The sequence below is a fragment of the Haliaeetus leucocephalus genome, unplaced genomic scaffold (assembly GCF_000737465.1).
Source record: "Haliaeetus leucocephalus isolate CR32 unplaced genomic scaffold, Haliaeetus_leucocephalus-4.0 Scaffold328, whole genome shotgun sequence".
In the NCBI taxonomy this organism is placed as follows: Eukaryota; Metazoa; Chordata; class Aves; order Accipitriformes; family Accipitridae; genus Haliaeetus; species Haliaeetus leucocephalus.
In genome coordinates, this window is record NW_010972764.1 from 1244222 (window position 1) to 1266944 (window position 22723).

At 39.4% G+C, this 22723-nt stretch overlaps 1 protein-coding gene across 1 annotated transcript in view; it reads right to left on the reverse strand.

Annotated features, from left to right (window-relative positions):
• SEMA5A (sema domain, seven thrombospondin repeats (type 1 and type 1-like), transmembrane domain (TM) and short cytoplasmic domain, (semaphorin) 5A) overlaps nt 1–22425 on the reverse strand; it is a 222359-nt gene extending 199934 nt beyond the window's left edge. The window contains exons 1-2 of the mRNA XM_010571431.1: nt 22293–22425; nt 2186–2285 (exon numbers count right to left, since the gene is read on the reverse strand). Coding sequence (XP_010569733.1) covers nt 2186–2285; nt 22293–22425 — 233 coding nt within the window. The remainder of the gene's footprint in view (nt 1–2185; nt 2286–22292) is intronic.
• Nucleotides 22426–22723: the final 298 nt, after the last annotated feature.

Sequence of the window (22723 nt, forward strand, 5' to 3'; positions counted from 1 at the left end):
TAATTAAAAAAAAAATTGTTGGAATATTCTAAGAGAAATAACTGTATATCAAAAGATATATCACCAGGGAGGAGGAATTAACAGTGCATTCTCTTCACTGTCTTTATGAGAGCACGTTTGTGGCTTAGGACAAAAAATGAATTCTTCTAACGGCTCTTCAGATATGTGAATCCTGTGAGGCGAATGTGTAAGAAACTTGTATTAAAATTTTATCCACAGGCCATAGCACAAGTATAGTAATATTAATGCTCTGTTCAGATGGCCCTGAGTGAAAGGTAACTATAAACAGTGCGTTAAGAAAAAAAAAAACATCAGTGCAGCCAGTTGAGACTATGAAAGGCTGCAAACACCACTCCTGCAAACAAGCAGAAAACTCAACATCGTATTCACAGCAAACGATTCATTCTACATGGTAGCAGGGACTACATGCAAAAGATGCATAATCAGCAAGATCAACACTTGCATTTTTGGGACTACAGCACCCTGACAACGCGTTGCTGGTCTCTGACTCTATGACTCCATGACATACAATGACTTTCACCACATAGTCTGGCACAATGCTTCAAGAAGAGAAAACTGTGTAGTGAAAAGGACATACTAATATCAATAATATGTACAATTAGAGAAACCTGCTGGCAAGTGCAGTCATTCTAAAGTGATGTCTCCATGGCCAAACACAACAGCACTGTGGAAAATCTTAGAATTTAAAATGGAAATGCAGAATAAGGAAAGGAAAAATCCAATAAATTCTGTGAACAAATAACAGCCAACTATACTGGACCATGGAAAACCAAGATTTCTGTTGTGCTTTTAAAAACATATTTCTAATTTTGCAACTTTAGGCACTACAAGAGATATGAAGCTCTGAAGAAGTATTAACTTATGGAGAAACCAAATTAATCCTATTGCTTTTACTGTATTGAGTCTTTTGCAAAAGGCAAAATTGGCAGCTGGCATTTTTTCGTAGTCTCTGACCATTCAACAAAGTCATCCAAAGCTTATCCCATAGTGATTCAAAAGGCTTCATCAAAAGCACAAGTTTAAACCAGCATATTCTTTGCTGAGATTTGGAGCCCAGATGAACAGCAGAGAGGAAAAAAGGGGGGGGGGGAGGAATTTTCTTCATCAGTTATGGAGATCTATACAGTGTGCATTGATCCAACACAAAATTCCATGGGACTGAGGAGAGTCTCAGACAGCTCTCTGACTTATGCTGGCTGTCTTTACGGAAGAGCGCCAGCTGACAGGCTCATGCCTCATTTCATTTGGCAGCTTACAGAATAGAAAAATCACCATGAGTGCACAGGATATCCCACTTCAGGTGGGCCAGAGACATATATGTATCTCCACACTCAGAGAGTTTTGCCCCTGTAGATAAGCAACTTCCACTGGCACATGGTAAAAAAAAAAATTTCTTGCAGTGCACTTTATGACTGTATTTTGAACCTCATTTTCAACTAAGAAACAAATTAGGAAACAGAAGTATATTCCAATGCTAAAACTAACAGAAAAATGAAGTGACTAGAACTTTGTTAATTCAAGAGTAAAATATATTCAGAAGGCAGATTTAAATAATAAGTTTTTGCCAACCAAAACATTTTACTATATTTCATATGCTAAAAGAAGAAAAAAAATGGTGTTCGAGGACTGTCACTGCTTCAATGTTGACAACTAAGACAGTGTCACTTCATCACAGCTTGCAAAGTACTGTTCTACTGTGCAAAAATTATGATTATCACTGACTTTACCACTAATTCTGCAGTCTTTACCAGATCGTTCCTGGCATTGTACTGAATAATTATTAGAATCATCCAAGCACAAAGAGCCGTATTGTGTAGCCAAATTTGGGATCATCATAAGTTTTATGCTATGGTAACTTTTGTCACATTGTCATACAGCATCTGCCTGTTCTACTGTATGCATCCAAAGTTTGAGAGTACTGCAGGACAGTCCTCTTAAAAATGAGAATAGTGTAAGCTATTAGGATCCTTGATAGCAGGCAGTCCATCTTTTAACTTGGGTCAGGAATAAGAGAAATAAACATACATAATGTTCAGTTTAGTGGGTCTGGAAGGTAGGGGTGTCACACGAGAGCAAGCTGATGTTAGAATTTGGCTCAATATTACTTAGCAACAAAGAACAAAATCCAGTCTGATGCAACACAAAAAGAAAATAGATTTCTCACCTTGCTCCAGCAATAAGCTCTTTTTGTCCTGGGTCAAATGTTAACTGTGAGAAGTCCACAGCATCTTCTGCTCTGAACACATGTAACCAAGGGGCAATTTCTAAAAACAATCAAGAAATACAACTGTTACTGTAAATGTCATAGTTGCAGTACATCAGGTAGCCAACATTACATTTGCAGATATTGTGGGGCTTCAAGTTTTCTCAGTATGGTCCTCTAAGGAAACATGAGAGACTTTTACCACTATACCACGTAATGTAAAATCACTATAACAATATAAATGGTTCTTCAGAGAAAGTGCAATTGTACAAAAGCCTCATCCTCTAGAGTTTCCCTCCCAATTCTCAAGATATTGAAGCATTTTTCTTGGTAGTGGGTTTGTTGGGTTTTTTTTTAATGTAGTCACAAAGCAGTGGTCTGAAACATAAATGAAGGGTGAAGAAGGCTATGTATGTACGACACAACTGGCCACGGAACCATCTATTTGAAGACTACAGTTGTGAAATAGTCAATAGAAAGACCAAAGCTGAGCACTTGGTCATGACCATTTAGGATACAGAGTCAACACCAAGCCCCCTGAGAATGCTGTGGAAGCGTAATTTTTGATACTGGTATCACCAGTTGCAGCTCAGGTTGCCAAAACCCATTCTAAGCTCTTTTCTTCACTCATGAGCATATTTTTCCTTTTGCAAATGTCTGGGTTGAAATAATCCATGTCTGGTGCCTGTTTCAGAATGATTTGTTCCTAATTTAAATGTTAAAGTTTTAGTACAAGTAGGTCATCCATTGCTAAGGAGAGGGCCCAGGAGAAAAATGTTATTCTGTGTCAAAACGTGTTCAGCCATTGCAGAGAACCATTAAACGCACTGTGCAGAAGCTGTAGCATCATATACTTTGGCAAAACAGATGGAACCGTGCAGTAGAATCACTTGGGTGTCAGAAAACTAACTTCTGCATTTTTAATGACAGCCTCTATGCATCTGGGCAATTTCAGGCCTGTAATGGCAGTTTGTACACGTTCTGCAGAACTTGTAGCTAAATTCACTGTTGATTCCATCTGTATTGGATAGGTTCTCAAATAAGGGTCTGAACGCTGGGCAGGAAAGGGGATAGGGCCGCATATTAGATAACTGTGATTACAGCTGCCATCAGCTACTACTGCAGATGCTGTGCATAGAACCTAGCAGGATTCTATAGGAGGAAAAAAAAAAAAATACACACACACACACACATATATATGTTACAGGCCTATATAGCCTTACACATACTTATTGTTCTATTTATATTTATATATATAAGGCTACACAGGCAAGCCCAAAGGAGACATTTCTTAACTTTTTTGTACTTGATTTTGCAACCTTAACTTTTCAGTCATGCATTTTGTATGAAACAATCAATTGCAAAGTTCTTAAAAGTTGAGATATTAGTTAGGACATGAAGATAAGGAAATACAGATGCAAGTCTTGAAGAGTCTCACTTACTGGAGAAAAAAAAAAAGAAAGAAAAATAAAACCAAATAAAACTTTGTTTATCAATTCATCGGCCAGTGTATCTAAAATCTCCATAAATTCCCTCAGACATTGCCCACATGGACATAGAATATGCACATGGTCTTCACAGAAGAAATACACACACACACACTCCCAACCAGAAACGGCTCTCAGTTCTGAGAGATGCAGAGAGGCTACTTTTCCTTGTACCAAGCACTGTGACTAGGACAGAAATGGATATAAAACCATTTTATAAACTAGCAGAAATTCAGACAAAATCATAATACTGATGAATAACTGACAGAACCACAGCACAGATATCCTATGGAAAAAATCAGGGCTTTAAAGACGGAACAGAGCACCCAGGCTGGGAGTCCAACCAACCCAGTGGGCAGAGGCTGCAAGAGGGGCTGGAAGGACAACCCAGGACATGGGTTTAGTCCCTTGGCTGCTGCGTTCGCCTTCCACATGGTTGCACGAGCCGTGGGAAGAGCTGCCTCACGCATACGGGGAATTTGCACTCTTCAAGACGGCAGCCACGGCTCCCTGGGCTCGCTCTCTGCCTCTGCTTGCACCCAGAGGATTCTGCCTCCAACACACAATCTTGCAGAATCGCACACAAGTCTACTCCTAAAGTGCCAAAGTACCACTCAGGCTACCAATGTATTAACATTCAAATTTGTATTGCTGCGTGCAAATAAGCAGAGCTGAAAACGCCACTGGCTCGGCAGCAGATCTGCACGCGGGTAAAGCCAGACCCACTGTGGAAACAGCAGTCTCTGAAAGAGAGACAAGGCAAGCAGCTGAGAACGGGAGCACTTCAGCTCCATAGTGGTAGGACAGATAAGACCCTTGGTCTCCTGTAAAACGGGGAAAGCAGTAGCTTTCCATAGCATGGGCAGGCCAGGGACATTTCAGTACGCAGAGGTATTGCGGCGCCAGAAGACTACAGGAAAGACTGAGATTCAAGGACACAATTCTCTTCCACTTGTCCCGCTGGCTCAGCAAGGCACAATAAAGCTTCAAAGTCCAGCAAGCAGGTGATTGAGACCATTTCCAGGTCTGGAGCAAGGGGGCAGGGGCCAGGCAGGGAATGGCAAGCCAGGCTAGAGAACAAGAAGAGAATAAGGACTTGCTAAGAAATCTTTCTGAAACCTGATTCCCCTCTGTCCCTCCAAAATATAAATTATTTTATCCTGCCTTTGTTGCATTCAGCAGTGTTCTTGCTTGAGGGAATAAGGTCAGGAAGAGCAAATGGCAGCTAGGGCTGGGTTTTTTTTCAGCAAACACTCTGAAACTGTATCTCGTGTGTCACAGTGGCATCATGTGTCACGCAAGAATAAGCCTTTATGGGATAAAGCTACAACTTTGTGATACTTCTGTAAGAGAAAAAAACAACACCAAAAAACACCACCAACAAAGAAAACAAACAAAAAAGACAATCAATCAAAACCATGTAAGCTGTAAAAGTAAAAGCTTATTGGTGAAATTCTGCTTTGAGTTACACTACAGAAAATTTACATAACAGAATAATTAGATTTATTTTCATCTAATGAGCAAAATCTAGCTGAAAAGCCTTAGGTGAAACAAGACCTTTCAGTTCTGTTACAAGTTATCTCCTTAGAGTCAAAAATGCATAACGAGCTATTAAAGATCTATGAATTATTTTTCTTCAACTTAAAAACTCATAGTAAAGTAGCAGACAATTAGAATTTCACTTTATTAATAGTTTTCATGTAGATGCAACATGACAAGCTTTACAAAACAACACAGCTATAGATGTTGTATCCTACAACAGCACTATAAACACATGTGTAAGTTAATTAAGCTGGCCTGCTGACACATAACCTAATCATACAGCCTGCTGATCCCAGGCGACAAACAGCAGCTTCCCTCCCCTTTCCAGTTCCAACCCTCCCCTTTCCAGTTCCAACCCTCCCTTTCCTCTGCCTCAGCTCATGTGCAGCACAGTAAAACACCTAGCTCCTAATGACTTCTCTCGTTACTCCTGATACTGAAAACACTTATTCAGACACACTTTCAACCTGGATTGTTTTTTTCCCGCCCTTTAAAAGTAAGCATGCATGTTTACGGTTCTGCAGACATCAGTCTCAAACTTAAAGCTACCCACGGAAAACTATATCTTGGTGTACGTACAGTCGTGACAACAGGTGGACTCCAACACACGCTGGGTCCTTTCAGGATATTCAATACATACTTACCCTTAGCAAAAAAAGGTTGGTTTGTGGGGTTTTTAATTGCTATTACAGGACTGAAATCTGCAGGCCTTATAACGCAAAAACATTCCTGAAAGAATATGCATGTTTTCCCATGGAACTAAAAAATTGATTTTGAAAAAGCTGGATTCTGAGAAAGCTACAGCTCTCTTTCACATGCTGTGGGTTTTCCCAGGGGTTTCGGTTTGTTGGTTTTGTTTTTTTTTTTTAATAGCTTAGATTTAACAGGAAACAAAGTTTGTCATGGCTCATAAACCTATGGCAAAGCAAATGCACCAAAGTCCCGTCAGCTCCTAGGAAAGGTTCAGGGAGTCTCCTAAAGAGCTTTAAAGACAAAGGAGATTAACAATCAAAGCTGGGCAGGAAGATGTTAGATACTCATACAAAAAATGTAAGTCCCCAAATCTGTCTCAGTTTTACTTTAAATTTAGTATCTGCCCAACAGGCCATAGCTTGTTTGGTTTACATTGTCCAAGGACTTGCTAAGGGCTGAGCTTTACGGTTCATCACAAATGAAATAGTGAAGTTCTCTCTAACCTAAATTTCATTATTTAGCCCTTCAAAGTAGAGCTACAGTAAACAGTAAAATAAATTGAGAAATGACTAATAAGGAATAGAGTGGTATGTTTAGAACTGAATTCAGAAGTGATCTTTCATGGTAAATAACAAAGACAATAATTGTCATTAAAAAATTAACATAGATATTAAAAATTTCAGTAGTGTCTATTCGTGCGTGTATGTATGTGACACCTCATGCCACAGTGTCCTTTTTGAAAATAGTAAGCACAAAGTTAAACATATGCACAGTACCACCTTCTTGAAGAAATTCTGTTAGCAATATTATAATAATAATAATTAATAATAATAATAATACCACCACAGTTGAAAACTAGCAGATTTGCAATATTAACAGAAGTCTCTGGGTGGCATCGGTACAACAAATTCACTAATCTTGTCATAAGAAAATTAAAATATACTACCTCATGCTAAAGTTATTTCATAATTAAATGTATCTAATCTAAGGATGATAAAATAATCCCCATCTTCTTGAAGCTGCATAATGATTTTAGCCTAACTTAGATCTTCTCCTCCTGTGATACTCAAGTTACATTACTATCCTCTTCAAAGGCAGCGGGACAAGTCAGAAGTCTCCGCAGTGATGTGCCACGCTGACTCCCTTACACCACCCCCGCCGCCCCGGTGCCAGCCCCAGTAACCCCAGGGGAATCTGTGAAGCGAGGTGTCACGGCTGGCAAGTGGCGATCCACCTCGTCACTTGTTCAGTGAGCCCTGTTTCAGGATTTATGTGCAACATTCGCTCTTTAAGGACACAGTTAGGTGCTCTTGTAAACACTCTGCTGTGACGCTTCAGAACTCCGTTGTCCCTAGCTGTTTTAAAACTAGGACTGAGAAAAACAAGGTCTTCATCAGGAATTTCTACGCATCATTGGTACCAATTCAGTGTGATTGTTAAGTGCTCATTTTAAAATTCACAGTATAATATAAATATATCCATGAATAATATATTCACTCAGAACAACTTCAGGAAAATAAGCACTCCTCTGTGTTTGGAAAAAAAAAGAAAAAAAGAGAAGAAAAATGGCATGCCAGAGCCTGTTGCATCTTTTAGAACTCACTTTTGTCTATACTTTTTTTCTTACATTTCCACTCACCAGTCTTTTCTAGCTCTTTCACTGTATTCTCTCCTCACAGAAATGCATTAAACACACCCTTGCTGGTAGGTCATTGACTTGCTGCAGATGAAAGGAAAAAAGGTACCGCAGCTTGAGCAAAGAAAGGAAATAAGTGCAAATACAATTCCACAGGTTCCAAAAAAAAAAAAAAAAAAAAAAAAAAAAAGACTCCATCATGACAGTTCAGCCAAAGAACGACTGTACTACTTCCAAAACGAATCACAGTTCACCCCTGCTTATCCGAAAGGAGCTGAGGCTTAGGTTGTCAACAACATAACTTATTTTTCTAGGACTGATTCAAGGCATGTGTTCCTCAGCATTCGTGTACAATGACTCCATGTTTTAAATAATTTTGACCAATAAGGTTTTTAAAAAAGAAAAGAGTAGTAAATAACGGGAAGAAAGCAGCTATAGTTACAAACATGTGTAAGTGACAATATAAGTTAGCATATACAGGTGGGGTTTTTTCCTCAGATGAGCTTCTGAAAACACAGCTGCAAGCAGACTGCTAGCTCAGGCATCAGGGCTTGTCCGGCTGTCGTTGCAGTGGAGAGAAACCTGCGCGACACCTCAAAAAACCACAGCTGCCGTGAAGCCCACCGCAGCTATGGTGGTTCTATTTCTGGTACATAGTGCTTAAACCCACACAAATGCAAGTTATTCTTTACATATTTGTGAAGTCATTCTTTACATATGTGTACTTACTTTGGACCCAATCCTTCCTCTATCCTAGCCTAGCACTGTTGCAAAACAGGCCAGAACAGGCTTTTCCCAATGGGTGTATTCCTGTCGGATGCATTAACCATGAAACCTTTAAAAGTGCCACTTATTTTGAGAAAGACAAGCAAAGACAACACAAGCAAATCATACACCAAAAAACTCATGTAACAAATACAGTAAGCACAGCAAAGATTCTTCCATTTCTCTTAGAGAAAAGACTCATTCTAGGAGTTAGAAGTACCCCAGCAAAACCAACATGCTAATTACTCTCCGCTCAAAATCTGAGCACGAACATCTGCCTTGCTACTTGCTATTCTTCCATAAGGCCCATGGTAGAAGCTGAGCACTTTGAAGGCAGCAGCTCAGTGCAAAGCAGAGAAGGCCTGCCTGTTACAGGCTGCTTTTCCAACACCTGTAATTCCAGACACATGCTTTCTATATGCAACAGTATGTTGGCAGATCTGCTTCCAGGACCATATACCTCCTTAGCTCTACGATCCCGACTGCTGAGGCAGGCTGTCTTGCAGAACTGTGTCACTAAGGTGACTGTGCCTTGCCCATGCCGCGGAGCTCTCTTCCACGGGAGGTTTGGGGAAAAGCCCACGGGCAGATGCTGCAGAGTGCCTGGTGCCTAGGCTGTGCCTCCAGGCTTCCTGCAGGATGCAAAGCCAAGAGCCCTCAATACGGTTACAGACTCAGGTCAACACTCCGGGCATTCATTAACCCTTCCTCCACGGCTCCTAATGCTGTCCTTCTTCAGCATGCATTTCAGAGGCAGAGAAAGTAATTATTAATGCTTCTTACAATCATGGAGCTTAAAGGTAGTACCAGCATTGCATTTTAGTTCCAGAGTTGAAGTCACGTATAAGGAGCAAGAAAATACCCGAGTAATCTGACCCTTAGAGGCCAAGCACATATATACTCCACCAGGATGAACTAGAGGCCAGGAAGGCGCCTTTTCTGTAATTTTTAGTGTACCAGAAGGACAAACTAATGCACTAAGAACCTTAGTCAAATGGACAAACAAGAAAAAAGCAACTCTCTAACATTGAAACCTTACAGAAGGAGACAAATCTGTGCTAAAAAAATTGAAAAACCAAGTCAATCCCAGCCCAAAGCCCCAGTGAAATTCCTGGTCAACCTGTTGCTGCGATTAGAACATAGTTGGCACGTCCACTTTTTCATATATATGGTACAAACATCTAGATGTCAAAGCTAAGGAGGGTCATGGATGTAACGGTTCTAACAGTCTTTGCTGCCAAAAGGCTCTAATAATCTAAACGGCGTATACCAGAAGCAGACTGGACGCAACATATGCGAAGAAAAGTACTAGTTCAACAACAAAGAGATGGCATCAGTGGACACCATTTCATGCTTCTCTATAGAATGAAAGGATTAGGACAGATAGGTCTGTTACGATACTCAGTATTCCATTTAATGAAGAAGACATTGCATTTAGTCCTTACCATACAGAACATATTTATACCAGGGCTGTGTACACTGAGGACTTTAGTAATACAGAATTAAGAGTATGTGAACATCATAACTGGGAAACAAAAGAATATGTATTTATAGTAGCTAATCCCTAATTTTTAATAAAATTGAAAATTAAAAATATTTCTTATAAAAATTAAGAATTTTTTTTTCTTCTAGAGAATACATTGAAGAATACAGACATTCTGGTAATTAGACAGTAATTAGACAGTAAGAACTGTACAGTTTCTAAAATAGGGATCCAGGAAGATATAAGAAAATAAAACATTTCTTCCCACCAAGGAAAAAAAAAATCAAAAAAATTGTTTAGGCAGGGTTAGCTAATGCAATCCAATCCTCTGTAAAAGAAAAGATGGAGTTACAACTTTGCCCAGCATGATTAAATCAGCAACCACAAACTAAAAGATTCCTCTTTTAAGTCTTACCACACTACATTTGGTTCCCCTTTGGAAACAAGAAAATGTGTCAGATCTCCATCTGCAGTTCAGAGCTCATCTTTGCTTATAGGGAGGGGAAAAAAAAAAACAAACCAAAACAAACCACAAACAAGAAAAAACGAACAAAGAGACAAAAACAACCTCAAAACTACAGCTCCTTTCAAGATTCAGTATTCTGGAGGTCTCTTTAGATCACAGACAAGGAAGTTGCCTTCCTTCTATTATCCAACGCAATGTAACACAGTCCTGAAGTTTGCTGTTCCTTACAAAGAGAACTGCAGAGGCCAAGGAAAAAAAAAATGTAGCTCTAGCCTTATCTAGAAGCTCTGACAGGTCCCCAAGTTCCTCTCCACTTTAAATCATCTGTAATAAAACAAATCCCAAGACCATAAACCTCTTGATATTTTCCAGAAAGTTCAACACCTGCTTATTGGGTCTTCATTTTTTAAACAACTGTTACAGCTTCAGAACAATCTTGGAGGTAATAAGGCAGGGCTATAAGTAATTTATTTGTTATTAATGGGAAAAACAGACAATAGAGCATACTTAAAATGTATGTTTCTTGACTTTAAATGAGTGAATCTGAACTTCTTGCTTAAGCCGACTCTAAACGTCCTTCCTTCTACCCAACTCCTCACATCTGTCCTTGGTTCTCTCATCGGGCACAAAGTCACTGCCTCCACGATTTGCCTACTGCTCCCCAGGCAGGGCAGGTGCAGTCACAGCTACTGCCCTGCCCTGGTTCCCCGACTTGCTTTTACGCTCTGCTTTAACCTTCAAAGTCTCAAGGTCTAAAATCCAGCCTGCATTCCTGTTTTCTTCGTCCTGCCAGAGCTTCCCCAGCTAGAAGTACATATTTCTGCATTCTTATGTGTGTGCATATGTCTATTACTGGGATAATTAAAGGGAATTTGGGTTCTGATTGTCTGTGCCCTCAGGGAAGAGACAGTAACATCTGCTGCAATGACTACTTATTTCTTATTTTTCTGAACAAGGGTTTTGAATTGTTTATGCTTCACTGTTCAAACACACACACTGCATACAAATACAAGAAGGTGTAAAGGAAAAAAGATTGAACCCCCACCTAGATGAAAGCGGTTTCAGCGCTACAAGCACAGTTTTTATGTACTCGGAATCACTTGTGAGTTCTACAGAAATTATGCAGTGACAAGGTATCAGCCATGATATACAATTACAGCCCCTTTGAGTTTTTTTTCTATCATACACAGAAACAGCATGAACCTAGAGCTCCAGACCATTCTAAGAAAAAAAAACAAACAAAAAAAAACCACCAAAAAACAGTAAAACCTACTTTGCAAAAAATTACACTAGGCAGCTGGAAGAGATCTCATTAACCATACCCTTCCCACTTCTAAGGAAACAAACCCGTGACTCAAACGTGGCATACCTGATGTTATAATTTTTTTAAATTATACAGTATCAGTCATTTGAGGATAGCCTTATATTTAAAAATAATAACTAAGTATGCTTAACAACAGTTTAAGTTGCCAAGAACTGTGCTTAAAAATTTTCAGTTGCCTGATTTTGTGCACAGTATTTTGAACAACAAATGTAAAGTGCCTGTCAAGTAAGCCGAGAGTTGAAACAGGATTTCCAAATCCTGGTTAGCTTTAAAGCAAAAGGCCTACCAATCTTTACTCATTGTTCAAATTAGGAGCCATGAAAATATCATGACAGCAGACTACCATGAAGAAAAAAATAAAAATTAAGGAAAAAGGAAAAGGGAAGAGCCAAAACTGAAGCATCTGAGTTTGGGGGGCTTAGTTCTGGGGTTTCCCCCATGATGCATTTAAATGCAATACAGACTCATATTTGTCTACTTGCGGACTGCTTTCAACTGTCATTCTTACTCCCGTTTGTCACTGCATACATCAGTTCTTATTATTTTGTAATGGAATACTCATAAGTATCAGCCTGAATGACATCACCTTGACATAAACTCAAACCCACTGCTGTAGAAACACAGTAGGGACTGCAATCTGCCCTCTCGCTGTTTAGATTCTCCACTATCTCAGCTGTGGGAAACTGCTGTCCTTCTCACAATCATTAAACTTTGGTTTCTGGAAGCTGTCAGAAGCAGATTTAGCAACCCTGCTCTTCCTGAATTGTGTATACACCTGGCTGTACAACAGATAGAAGCTCAGGGGCAGTGGATGCTTACAAGAGAAAACAAACATAACAAAGAATTTCCAAAGGCGGGCACCTGGAGAACGACAAGACAGATTTCAGGTATTGTGCTTGTAAGGGCAACCATGGAGTCACCTCCACCACATTTCACAGCCAGGAGGAGTCTTCTGTGTATCAGTAAATAGCTTCACATGCATTAGAAGGCGGCGCTTAGACAGGAAGCAGAGAGATCTGAGGGAACCACTGGAAACTACTAAAACCAATTTACTCTAGCAGGCTACACTCGAAGGAATGGTTTACAGGTTGTATCACTTTAACTCAAGATTCTTACATCTAAACACACAGACACACACACATATATTCAGGCAAAGGAGGAGACATCCAGGCCAGAAACCAAAAACACATACAAACTGCCAAGTTAGGGGGAAAAAAAACCCAAACAAACCCAAACCAAACAAACCAAAACAAACCCAAACCAAACAAACCAAAACAACAAATCCAATAGTTTTAAGATGAAAGGTGACCAGAAGCCTGTCATCAGATCAGAAGCAGATTAAAATAGCAATGGAATAATGTTCAGGTAAGGAGGCACAAGAAGGTATACAACCTAAAAACATAGATAATGCAGTGCTAATGAAAGGTGCTGAAGCAAAGATCCAAAGAGTTTCCAAAAAATTTTCAGGGAATGTTCTGGACCAACAGTACCATAATGAGAAAACAGCGAGGCTAAGTTCACAGGCTTTAAGAGACAGGGAAGCCTGGGGGACAGCATATGTATAGAAAGAGTATGTTACCTAAGATTTAAATAGAGGGCATAGAGGGAAAGACCAGAAGAATGATGGGAATACACCAGGGAGAAGCCAAAGCGGGAGAGAAAACCTCAGGGAAACACAAGAATTATTATCCTGCGCTGGACTTATGTTCCTTCTGTTTTAATATCCTGTTTGCATCAGCTGCTAGTTCAAGATGGCCCAGAAAAAAAGGTATAAGGAGTCTGCTGTAGACAGCAGTAGTATTATCAATCAAGTCTTAATATTATGTCTCAATCCAATCTCTAAAAATGAGGAATGGTCTAAACCTGAAACATATAATTTAAGAGCAGAAGAGGGGGAGGAAAGTACAGAAAGCTAATCAACACAAGAGATTTAAAATAAAAAACATTGTAAGAAGGGTGTGAGAATTCTGAGGAGAAAGAAAAAACCATCAGTGAACGAAGGAGAATGAACCAAGAGAGACTTTCACCCAATTTACACTGTAAATGACCTTGCAGGTCAGCTGATCCACACTTCAGGGTAGGGACTCATTCAGCGGGATAGGCAGAGATGAGCACACTACTATAATAAGGACTTTTTCTGAGCTGTGAAAACCATGCCATGAAGCTCAGCTGTGTCTTGACATGTGGAAATACTCCTTGCTCCATGTGCCCTTCCTACGCTGGTGAAAGATTTATTTTGCCCTGGGGAGGTTCTGCCAGTCAAAACCCAGTAACTTCACACCTCAACCAGCACAGAGCCGTGATGCTTTTCCCAGCGAGGGCAGCTCCCCCTCCAGTGACCAGCTCTGGCCCCACGCTGCTGCTGCCCGTCTTCCCGAGTGTGACGCAGAGGGACAGACTGACTGCGTAACACACTTGACAGTTAAACAATGCTGTTATTTTGGGGGGAAATACCCATGTTGCAATTAGCAAGACCTTGTTTCTAGAACTGACCATCTTGCAATGACGCATTCTTATTTATGTTGGCATATGAACGTACTAAACGTCTTTATTTACATTGGTTTAGCATAATACAATTTCTTGATTCTATCAATTCTGCCCAAGGCTATAGCTCACAAAATACTTTCAGGTCTGAAGATACTTAATGCAAAAAATACAAAAACTAACAAAACAAGTCATATCGTAACACAAAGGGTGTACGGGGTAAAACCTGACACTAATGTTGGTAAGAGCTTGGAGCCAGGACTTCAAAGTGGAACAAACTCCCCACCCCCTCTGTTCCCCCACCACAAAAACAAAAAGATGCTCCCCAAGCCAAAAAAAGAAAACGACAAGCAAGAAAAAGAAAAGGAAAAACCACAACCCCACAAACAACAGAACAGCACCTGTCTTCGTAGAAATTATTTTTGTTCTAAAGGGCAGCGTCAAACTCAAGGTATCTGTCATTATTAACAACTACTTTAGTCAATTTACTGTAGAGCTAGTTGTAAAATGGTGAGGTCCTCATTCTCAGAAATGGTAGGCAAGAACCGCATTTCTTTGTCCATAAAGCCTTCAGAACAAAACCTGAAGTGCGCACTGTAAGTGGAGAGACAAGCTTATGACAATCCAAAGCGTGGTCTCAGCTGAATGTGACAAATTGCCACGTAACAAGTATCTACCATGTTCAGCCATGCAAACAGAATCAGCTGCTATTCAACGTCCTATAGTCTTGGCAATAGCAAACGAGCAGTGCCACAGAAGGGAAGCAGGAAAGAAAGCATGTGGAAAAAAAAAATAATCATTTTGAAGAAGTACTGACTGCACTTCTCAACTTCCACCCGGTCTGTCGAATAAGCACAAAGTATCTCTGGAAGTTTATTTAAGAAATTAAGGGGAAAACCAAAAAGTAACAGATGTTTTTCCTCCGCCTCTAAGATTCCTGGAAACTGTAGAGCTCCAGGTAAGGCCCAAGGGGGGCCAAGGGTTTCCCCAGATCTCTCAGCCGATGCAATAGCCAGCAGAAGGCGACATTCAGCAACAGGCAGTAAGGGCAGTATTGTGTTTCCTCTTGTCTTTAAACACACCAAAACTTCTAGAAGATGATCTAACTTCAGCTGCTTAGCAGCTCTATTTCTTGGTTGCTGATCTGTTTAACATCCAGTTCGGTTGCCCATCTCCATTAAAAATACATCTCTTTTGAAGAAGAAGAAACAAAACCAAACCAAACCAAACCAAAAAAAACCCAAAGAAACCAAAACCAAACGAACAAAAAAAAACCCCAAAACCCAGATTTTAATTCCACCTGCCCGCTTTGTACAGCTAGTGGAATGTGGCAGGAGTGTCACTCATTCTGCTGCTTCATTAACAACCAGGAAATTTCACATACTCCAAACATCCACTTTAGGGCAACAGGGAAGAAATCAGCCATGGAAAGGCCATGGAAGGGCTCATAGTACATGTCTGTGCAGCTCACTAGTCATTGCAGCCACTGCTGATTTTCAATTATCAGAAACTTATTCAAATTATTAACATTCTATGATAGTCCAGCACTTGGCTGGGATGCCAAAAGAACTGTAAATTGAAGCTTGCTTTAAAAAATCATGACTTCCGCAAAAAAAAAAAAAAAAAGTTAGCTGGTATGCAAGTCCTTTGCTTAGAGAATTCAGTTCCTGCCGTGCCTGTTTTTTATGGGAATGCATAAGATAGATACTAGATGATTCAAGGAAATAGTAAGGGGATAGTACCCTTCCATCTTCAAAGCTATAATTTTTGAAGTTAACAGTAAGCAGTTGAAAGTTGCCATTCCCCAGCAGGCTCTTGGTCTCCTGTACAAAAGTAAAGGCAAACCTGATTCAATAAAAAAAAAATAAAAAAAAATATACAACTGGTGCAGGAATTATTTTCCTCCTTGAGAGGGGCTGGTTCTTGGTGGGGTAGTGCAAGCAATCTCATAGTCCTATCATCTACACAAACCAAAGTTGCAATATCTAGCAGTCAACTTTTCTTCACTGATGAATCATCTTTATTTAAAGAAAAATCCAAAAGAGGATAGGGGATGGAAAGCAATACACCTCAATCCCACTGCTGAAGCTGGCAGGAGGTCTTTAAAGTGTATTTTTGAAAACTAGTGGAAAGAGAAGGAAAAAGCAATAAAACCTGAGCAGCTTAGTAGACTACTATTAGTTTAAACAGTAGCTTGCAACAAAATTAGGGGAAAGAAGAGAGTACAAACAAAAACAAGTTCATACACCACGCATCCTCCTTCATTCAGCCCACATGTTATTTCCTCTTGGCACATGTTAAGTGCATGCACTCTATATACAAACCACACGATAAAATGAGCAGAGTGATGTACTGAGTCTATATTACTTAGACAAACATCAAGTGAGGGAATTCTGTGGTGGTTAGATAATAAGGTTAAGAAAATACATTTCTTAGGATTCCTGAACTAACGAATCAAAAAAAAAAAAAAAACCCACAAAAAAACCCTGTGCTATTTTTCTTTTCTGGTTAGCCTCAAGTAGAAATGAAAGGTTTATGTTCATTTCTTCTATGGATTGAGACATGTTATTTTTGAGCATGTTTATTCAACAGATAATTTCTCTACAGCACAGCATCTATTTAAAATATCACTAAATACAGCTTCTAAAATTATGTCAACTAAAGCTTTTTTAAGACAGCACAACCTTAAAGTCTGATTACTTTATGGGAGCATAAAAGAATGACATTTGCCCCAGAGTGGATGATCTCAGCTGTACCCTCAACAACCATTAAGTCAAGCTGACAACTGCACTTTATTTCTGATGGAAAAGCCTAAGAATTTTGACTCTCTGCAGGTAAACTGCAGGACAGTCAATACTTACAACTTCACAGCTGAAGTTGGAGCTGGAGCAATTTTTTCCCCAGCTTACTCTCACACACCACTAAGCTAGTTGGGTTAGCTCCTTCAGTTCTACCTCATGGATGGGGTCTGCCTACAGCACAACTCTTCAGCTGAGCGTGTGAGTTTTGACAGGTCTAATAGTTTCAGAGTTCAACAAATGGGGGGGGGGGCACTGTAACTACTTATACAAACACACACCCCCTTTTTTTTTTTTTTTTTTTTGAATCAGCAAAAAAATATCAGCTCCCCAGAGAGCTACCACAGAGGTTCTGTAGAGCAGGTGGCTAAGTGCTTTGAAACCTATGGAAATATTTAGACAAACATTACACTACTCAACTGGTTTGCTTTGTGTTTTTGCATAAGAATAGTTCAACTTTTATAAACAGTCATTGTTTCTCATAGGCATCTTATTTTTCTAAACATTGTTTGCCTATTATTTACCCTGCACTGTTCCTACCCAGAGGAAGTTTGGTTTCCACAGCCTTTTCTAACTGTTTAGGTTAAACACATCTCTCTACTATATCAAGAGAGTATGTTTTCCAAGAAATTGACCATCAGTAAACCCTAATACACTTTACAGAGCTAACACTTCATACCTACATGCACATGAAAGTATACCCAGATAAAAAAAAAATTTAATAAAAAGGAAAATTGTAAGGCTCTATCTTTAATGACCAGCTTATTTCAGCCCTTTTTCTTTCTTAACTCTTATTTCAAGAATATACATACTTTTTTACACATTGGAAACATACGGAAACATATGCAAAGACCGATAATCTCACACTATGAGTCTCTGTGTGTCAATTCTGTCACCTGCACTTTGTTTCCTTGCACCCAATTCTGTAAGTTGCACACAATTTATAACCTCTTGACTCTAACACCTCTATTGGACTTACGGTAGCATAGCTGATGAATCCTCAGTACATGCATGTAACAAATGCAGGCAGATTTATTTTTTTAAAACTTTTTTTTTTTTTTTTTTTTTTACAGCCTGAATTTCAACAGACTAGCCCACCTTTGCACATCTAGAGACAGACTCCTCCTTGGAAAGAAAGGAACTTAGAGGGACTATGCATCATCACAGTTAATTCCACCACATAAAACACTGAACTGCATGCTACCGGGCTGATCCTAGCAATCCATCTCATACTTGGAGGTCTGTTTTTATATAAATCTGATCTCTGTGATAAATCCTACCAACTTTAAATAATGAGAAAAGGAAAATTCCAGCTTCCAAGGATGGCACAAAGTGCCTTATTCTAGTCTGGGGAAGACCTATGACAACAGATTTCAGATCTACAGTAAACTTTCTTATTACAGTTTCTGGGAGAGAGAAAAGGTGTGTTATGCATTCCTAACATTAATTATGCAGATAAACAAATTACAATGTAATTATTAGTACTGTGTATGACATAAAATGAAAGGGATTTTTAGATCATGTCAAAAAATCCTTGGAAAGTGTATGCATCTCCTCTGCTTCTGCAACTTCTCTTTCCTCTTCCACAAGCAAACAAAGTACTTGAGTAAAGGTTCTCAACTGGTGGATGAAATTCTTGCTGTTTGATATCAGGAGATATACCATAGTCTTTCAGCTAAAACTGTTTAGCTGGGAAAATCAGTGATAGAAACAGTATATGCCTCTCTGTAAAAGGGAGCTTGACAGGATCATCACCTAAGTGAGCAGTTCTTGATGGGCAGTGGGAAAGAAAGTAAGCTCTTTCAGGAGATACATACCCTTTCCATATTTCACCATGACAACTCCTGGGGACTACTTTTTCTCATTATTAGTTTTTTGCAGGTGTTCATCCATATGCCACACCAGACTCTCACTCCATTAGTTTTATTTAATAATTTATACTCCATCTACCATGCCTCTCAAAGGAAGACAAATCAAATAAGTATTTTCCTATTTCGGCATACCAGAAACTACAAAAAAAAGCTTTAGTCAGTTGTAAATAAAACAAAAGAGTTGATCTCTGTAAAGTTAGTACTGAGTTTACAAGCTTTAAAGTACCTACCACTTAGTACCACTCAGCCTTGGTTGATGTTCAGCATCCCACCAAGTACTTAGCTCTGGTGGATCTAATATTACTACAAGATGACTTTACAGAATAGGGTATTAATGCAGCATTCAAATTAAAGGTTTCGTAGCTGTTAAGAATTGATTTCAGGATTCTGTGTTGGTCTAGCAGCACTAATAATGTCCATAGATACAGAGGGCATTTTCCTATAGGCATTCACAAAGTCAGTAAATGCCACAGGAAGAATACAGAAACTGGGAGGAGGCCTGCTTGAATCCTGCCAACTCCTACTGCAGAATTCATTCACAGAGTAGCTCTTCTCACGCACATCTCTTTTTTTATACTTTGGTACCCCAGGTAGTCCATCCCGAACGTACAGGTTCAAAGACAAACCTCTCCGTCATCTTTTCCTTCGGTCTCGCATCTTCTGTTTTCCCTGAACTAGCAGTCCTGCAACTACAAGTCAACCACTGTGCCCACAGCGGCTATGTTACCTAGCTATCGCGTCCTGTATACTGCATTGCAAATATATTTCTACATGTACTTTCTAAGATTTACTGATGATTCCTGACAGATACAATAATCTGAGTGAGTATGAACAACAGCTTGTCAGAATATTTTTAAGTAAAGGAAAACTTTTTCAAGATACATCAGTTCATAAAAGCTAAGGTATGTCATGGACATGTACAGACTAATGATATTTTTACCACAAAGGTCAAGAGAGAGTCTGGCATTGAAAATCTTACTAAATCTCATATTAACAATCTGACAATTATTGCTTCTATATAATTGTATTTCCCACATATATTTACAGCAAAAAGGAATTGGTTTTGTTCAGTAAACTCTAACTGTGACACTACCTCTGGCTACATCAAAAGATGCAACTGAAACAAGACGACAGAGGAGGTCTCTGTCCCCAAAAAGCCTTAGCATAGTAACTTAGAACTGGAAGGACATCACTAGAAAGTAAATATAACAGAGAACAATAAAGGTCTAAAAGCCAGGATCAGGCTAAGTTCAAGCTACTCTCTTAAATGGTTTATGAATATAATTCAACCAACAACACATTTTTAATAAACATTTAGCATGTGGCTCTGGTAATGAGTCTCAACTATTTGCTTTTACAGTTGCATGTACAAAAAAAAAAAGTACATGCAGCGATCCCTTAGTTTGTGAAATTAAGCAGTTAAGTGCCAGAATTTTAATTGTGTTACTCTAATATACAACATTGTGTATGCATGTTATAATAAAAATAACATTTTTAATTCAACTATACACCCAACATGAATGCTAAGAAAACCAGATATTTCATCAGAATAAATCATACTATTTAGTCCTTCAATAAATGAGAGATAAAGGTCCTTCCTTCACAGCAGACTGATGGTTTGCTGTTCCCAGGTACAGAATGTAACAACTTTAGTTCATTCTCCAATGTATTGGAGAAAGGGACAGCTGGTGATATTACTCTTATTAAACTGTTAAAATGCCAGAACAAAAATACTTTCTGTAGAAAACACAACTTTATTTACTCTAACTTTATGAAAAGAACGGAAACAAATATTTTTTCAATTAAAATTCAATAAATCCTTATTCATTGGAACAAAAAAATTACACATGTGCTTTCTTAGAATAACAGGAGGAATGCAATATGTAATATAATACATCTTAATCCCTATATCCTCATAGCTACAAACTATCTGAAACTCGTTCTAAGTTGTGACACTAATGGAAAAATCTCAATTCAAATAAATAAAAAAAAATCAGATAAGTTATTAAATGCCTCAGGTTTTTACAGACAACATCCTCCAAGTGTTCTTCAATTTGTTCCAACTGTTCCTCAGCAGTCCATCCCAATACACAAGACGGCAACCACATGTATGAAGAGACTGGCTTGGCGAAGCAAGGAACCCATGGTGGAGCTCCAATGCAAGAAGGCTGTATGCATGAGGTGTGAGCAGGGACAAGGTGACCAGGAGGACTTTAGAAACACCACATGTGTCATGTTAAACAAAGTTCAATGGGAGTTAAGACTTGCACGGAATGTCAAGGGCAACAAGAGCAGCTTCTGCTTCAACGATAGTAATGAAAGGTCAAACAGGGAAAATATAAGCCTGTTGCTGAACTGGGCAGGCGATCTAGTGCCAGAAGACACAGATGACACTGGGGGACTCAATACCTCCTTTGTTTAAGGTCTCAAAGGCATCTGGTATTTTGCAAAGGGGTTCAAGATCTACCAGCAGTAGATGTGGCCTGAGTCAGGGATGACTTGCAAGATCTCAACCTATCTAAATCCATGGGATCAGAGAAGCTGCATCCATGGACACCGAGATAACCAGCCACTTTTCATCTCTGAGAAGTCACAGAGATGAAGGAAGGTCCTCAGTAACTGCAGGAAAACTAAGGTGGGAAATACAGCCCAGTCAATCTCGCTTCAGTTCCTGGGAAAGTTATAGAGTTAGTACTCTTGGAATGCACTTTTCTGGACATATTGAGAAGAAGGTGACTGAAAACAGTCAGCATAGATTTGCCAAGGGTAAATCATTCCTGACCAACCCAATTGCCTTTTATACTAAAATGACTAGTTTTAATGATGAGAGGAGAGCAGGGGATGTCATTTATCTCAAGGCTTTCAACACTGCCTCACTGCAAGTTAGGAGGCTACAGTCTCTCTCTTCAGGTGGGCAACCAGATGGGTAAAAAGCTGGCTGGATGATCAAGCCCAGAGCGTAAATGTTTAATGGACCTTACTCCACCATAAGGCCTGTAAAAAGTGGAATATCACGAGGGTTGATCCTGGGACCTGTCCTGTTTAACACCTTAATCAATGACCAAGGGGCAGCAACAGAGTGCAGTCTGTAAAGTTTGCAGATAACACCAAATTCAGAGAAACAGTTGACAAACTTGAGGGCAAGGCTGCAGTCCACAGGGACCTAGATGGGCTGGAGGAACGGGCCAAGAGCAACCTCATGAAATTAAGTGTACACATGCAGAGTCCTGCACCTGGAAAGGAACAACCCCATGCAACAGTACAGGCTGGTTTTAATCACAGAGGAAAATGAATCACCCGCCTTTAAATCACACATTCAGCACCAAATTGTGAACGAACTTTGCAAGCCTAGTTGTATTTAACACGTATGGAACACAGTCCAGGTTACTATATAACAGCACTGAATGCACTTTTTTTTTTTTCTCCATATCTGTATATATTTAAACCAGAGGTTTCCATGAAGAGATTACACAGTCTTTGGCCTACTTCTGGAAAAGTTTTTTTGCACTTATCCCTTACCTTTGTATGCAATAACCGGGTGCTCAGCTCTGTGGCAGTGGGTATCTTCTGTTATTGTTGGCTCCAGTATTCCTAAAGCCCCAAGTCCTGCCAAAAGCAGTGCAACGAGGCAGCTTCCTTTCATGGTGGTCATGCTGTCCTCCACAGCACTCACTTCTTTTAGCTGGCTACTCTTCTTGCACTCATGTGGGAAAAGCACCTAGAGAGTTCAAAGAAATTTTTTCAAGCAGAGGAGCAAACCACAGAAAAAAATTAAACCATTCTTGATGTTTAAAACAAAACAACATTGTTTTCTGTCTGTGTAGTATTTGACTCCTCAAAAGTATATTATCAGCTGCTCCTCTAATTACTTCATAAACTTATCATCAATTACCCAATTTACTAATACTGATTTCTTTTATCACACAGCAGGATTCAAAAACTGTTCTTCA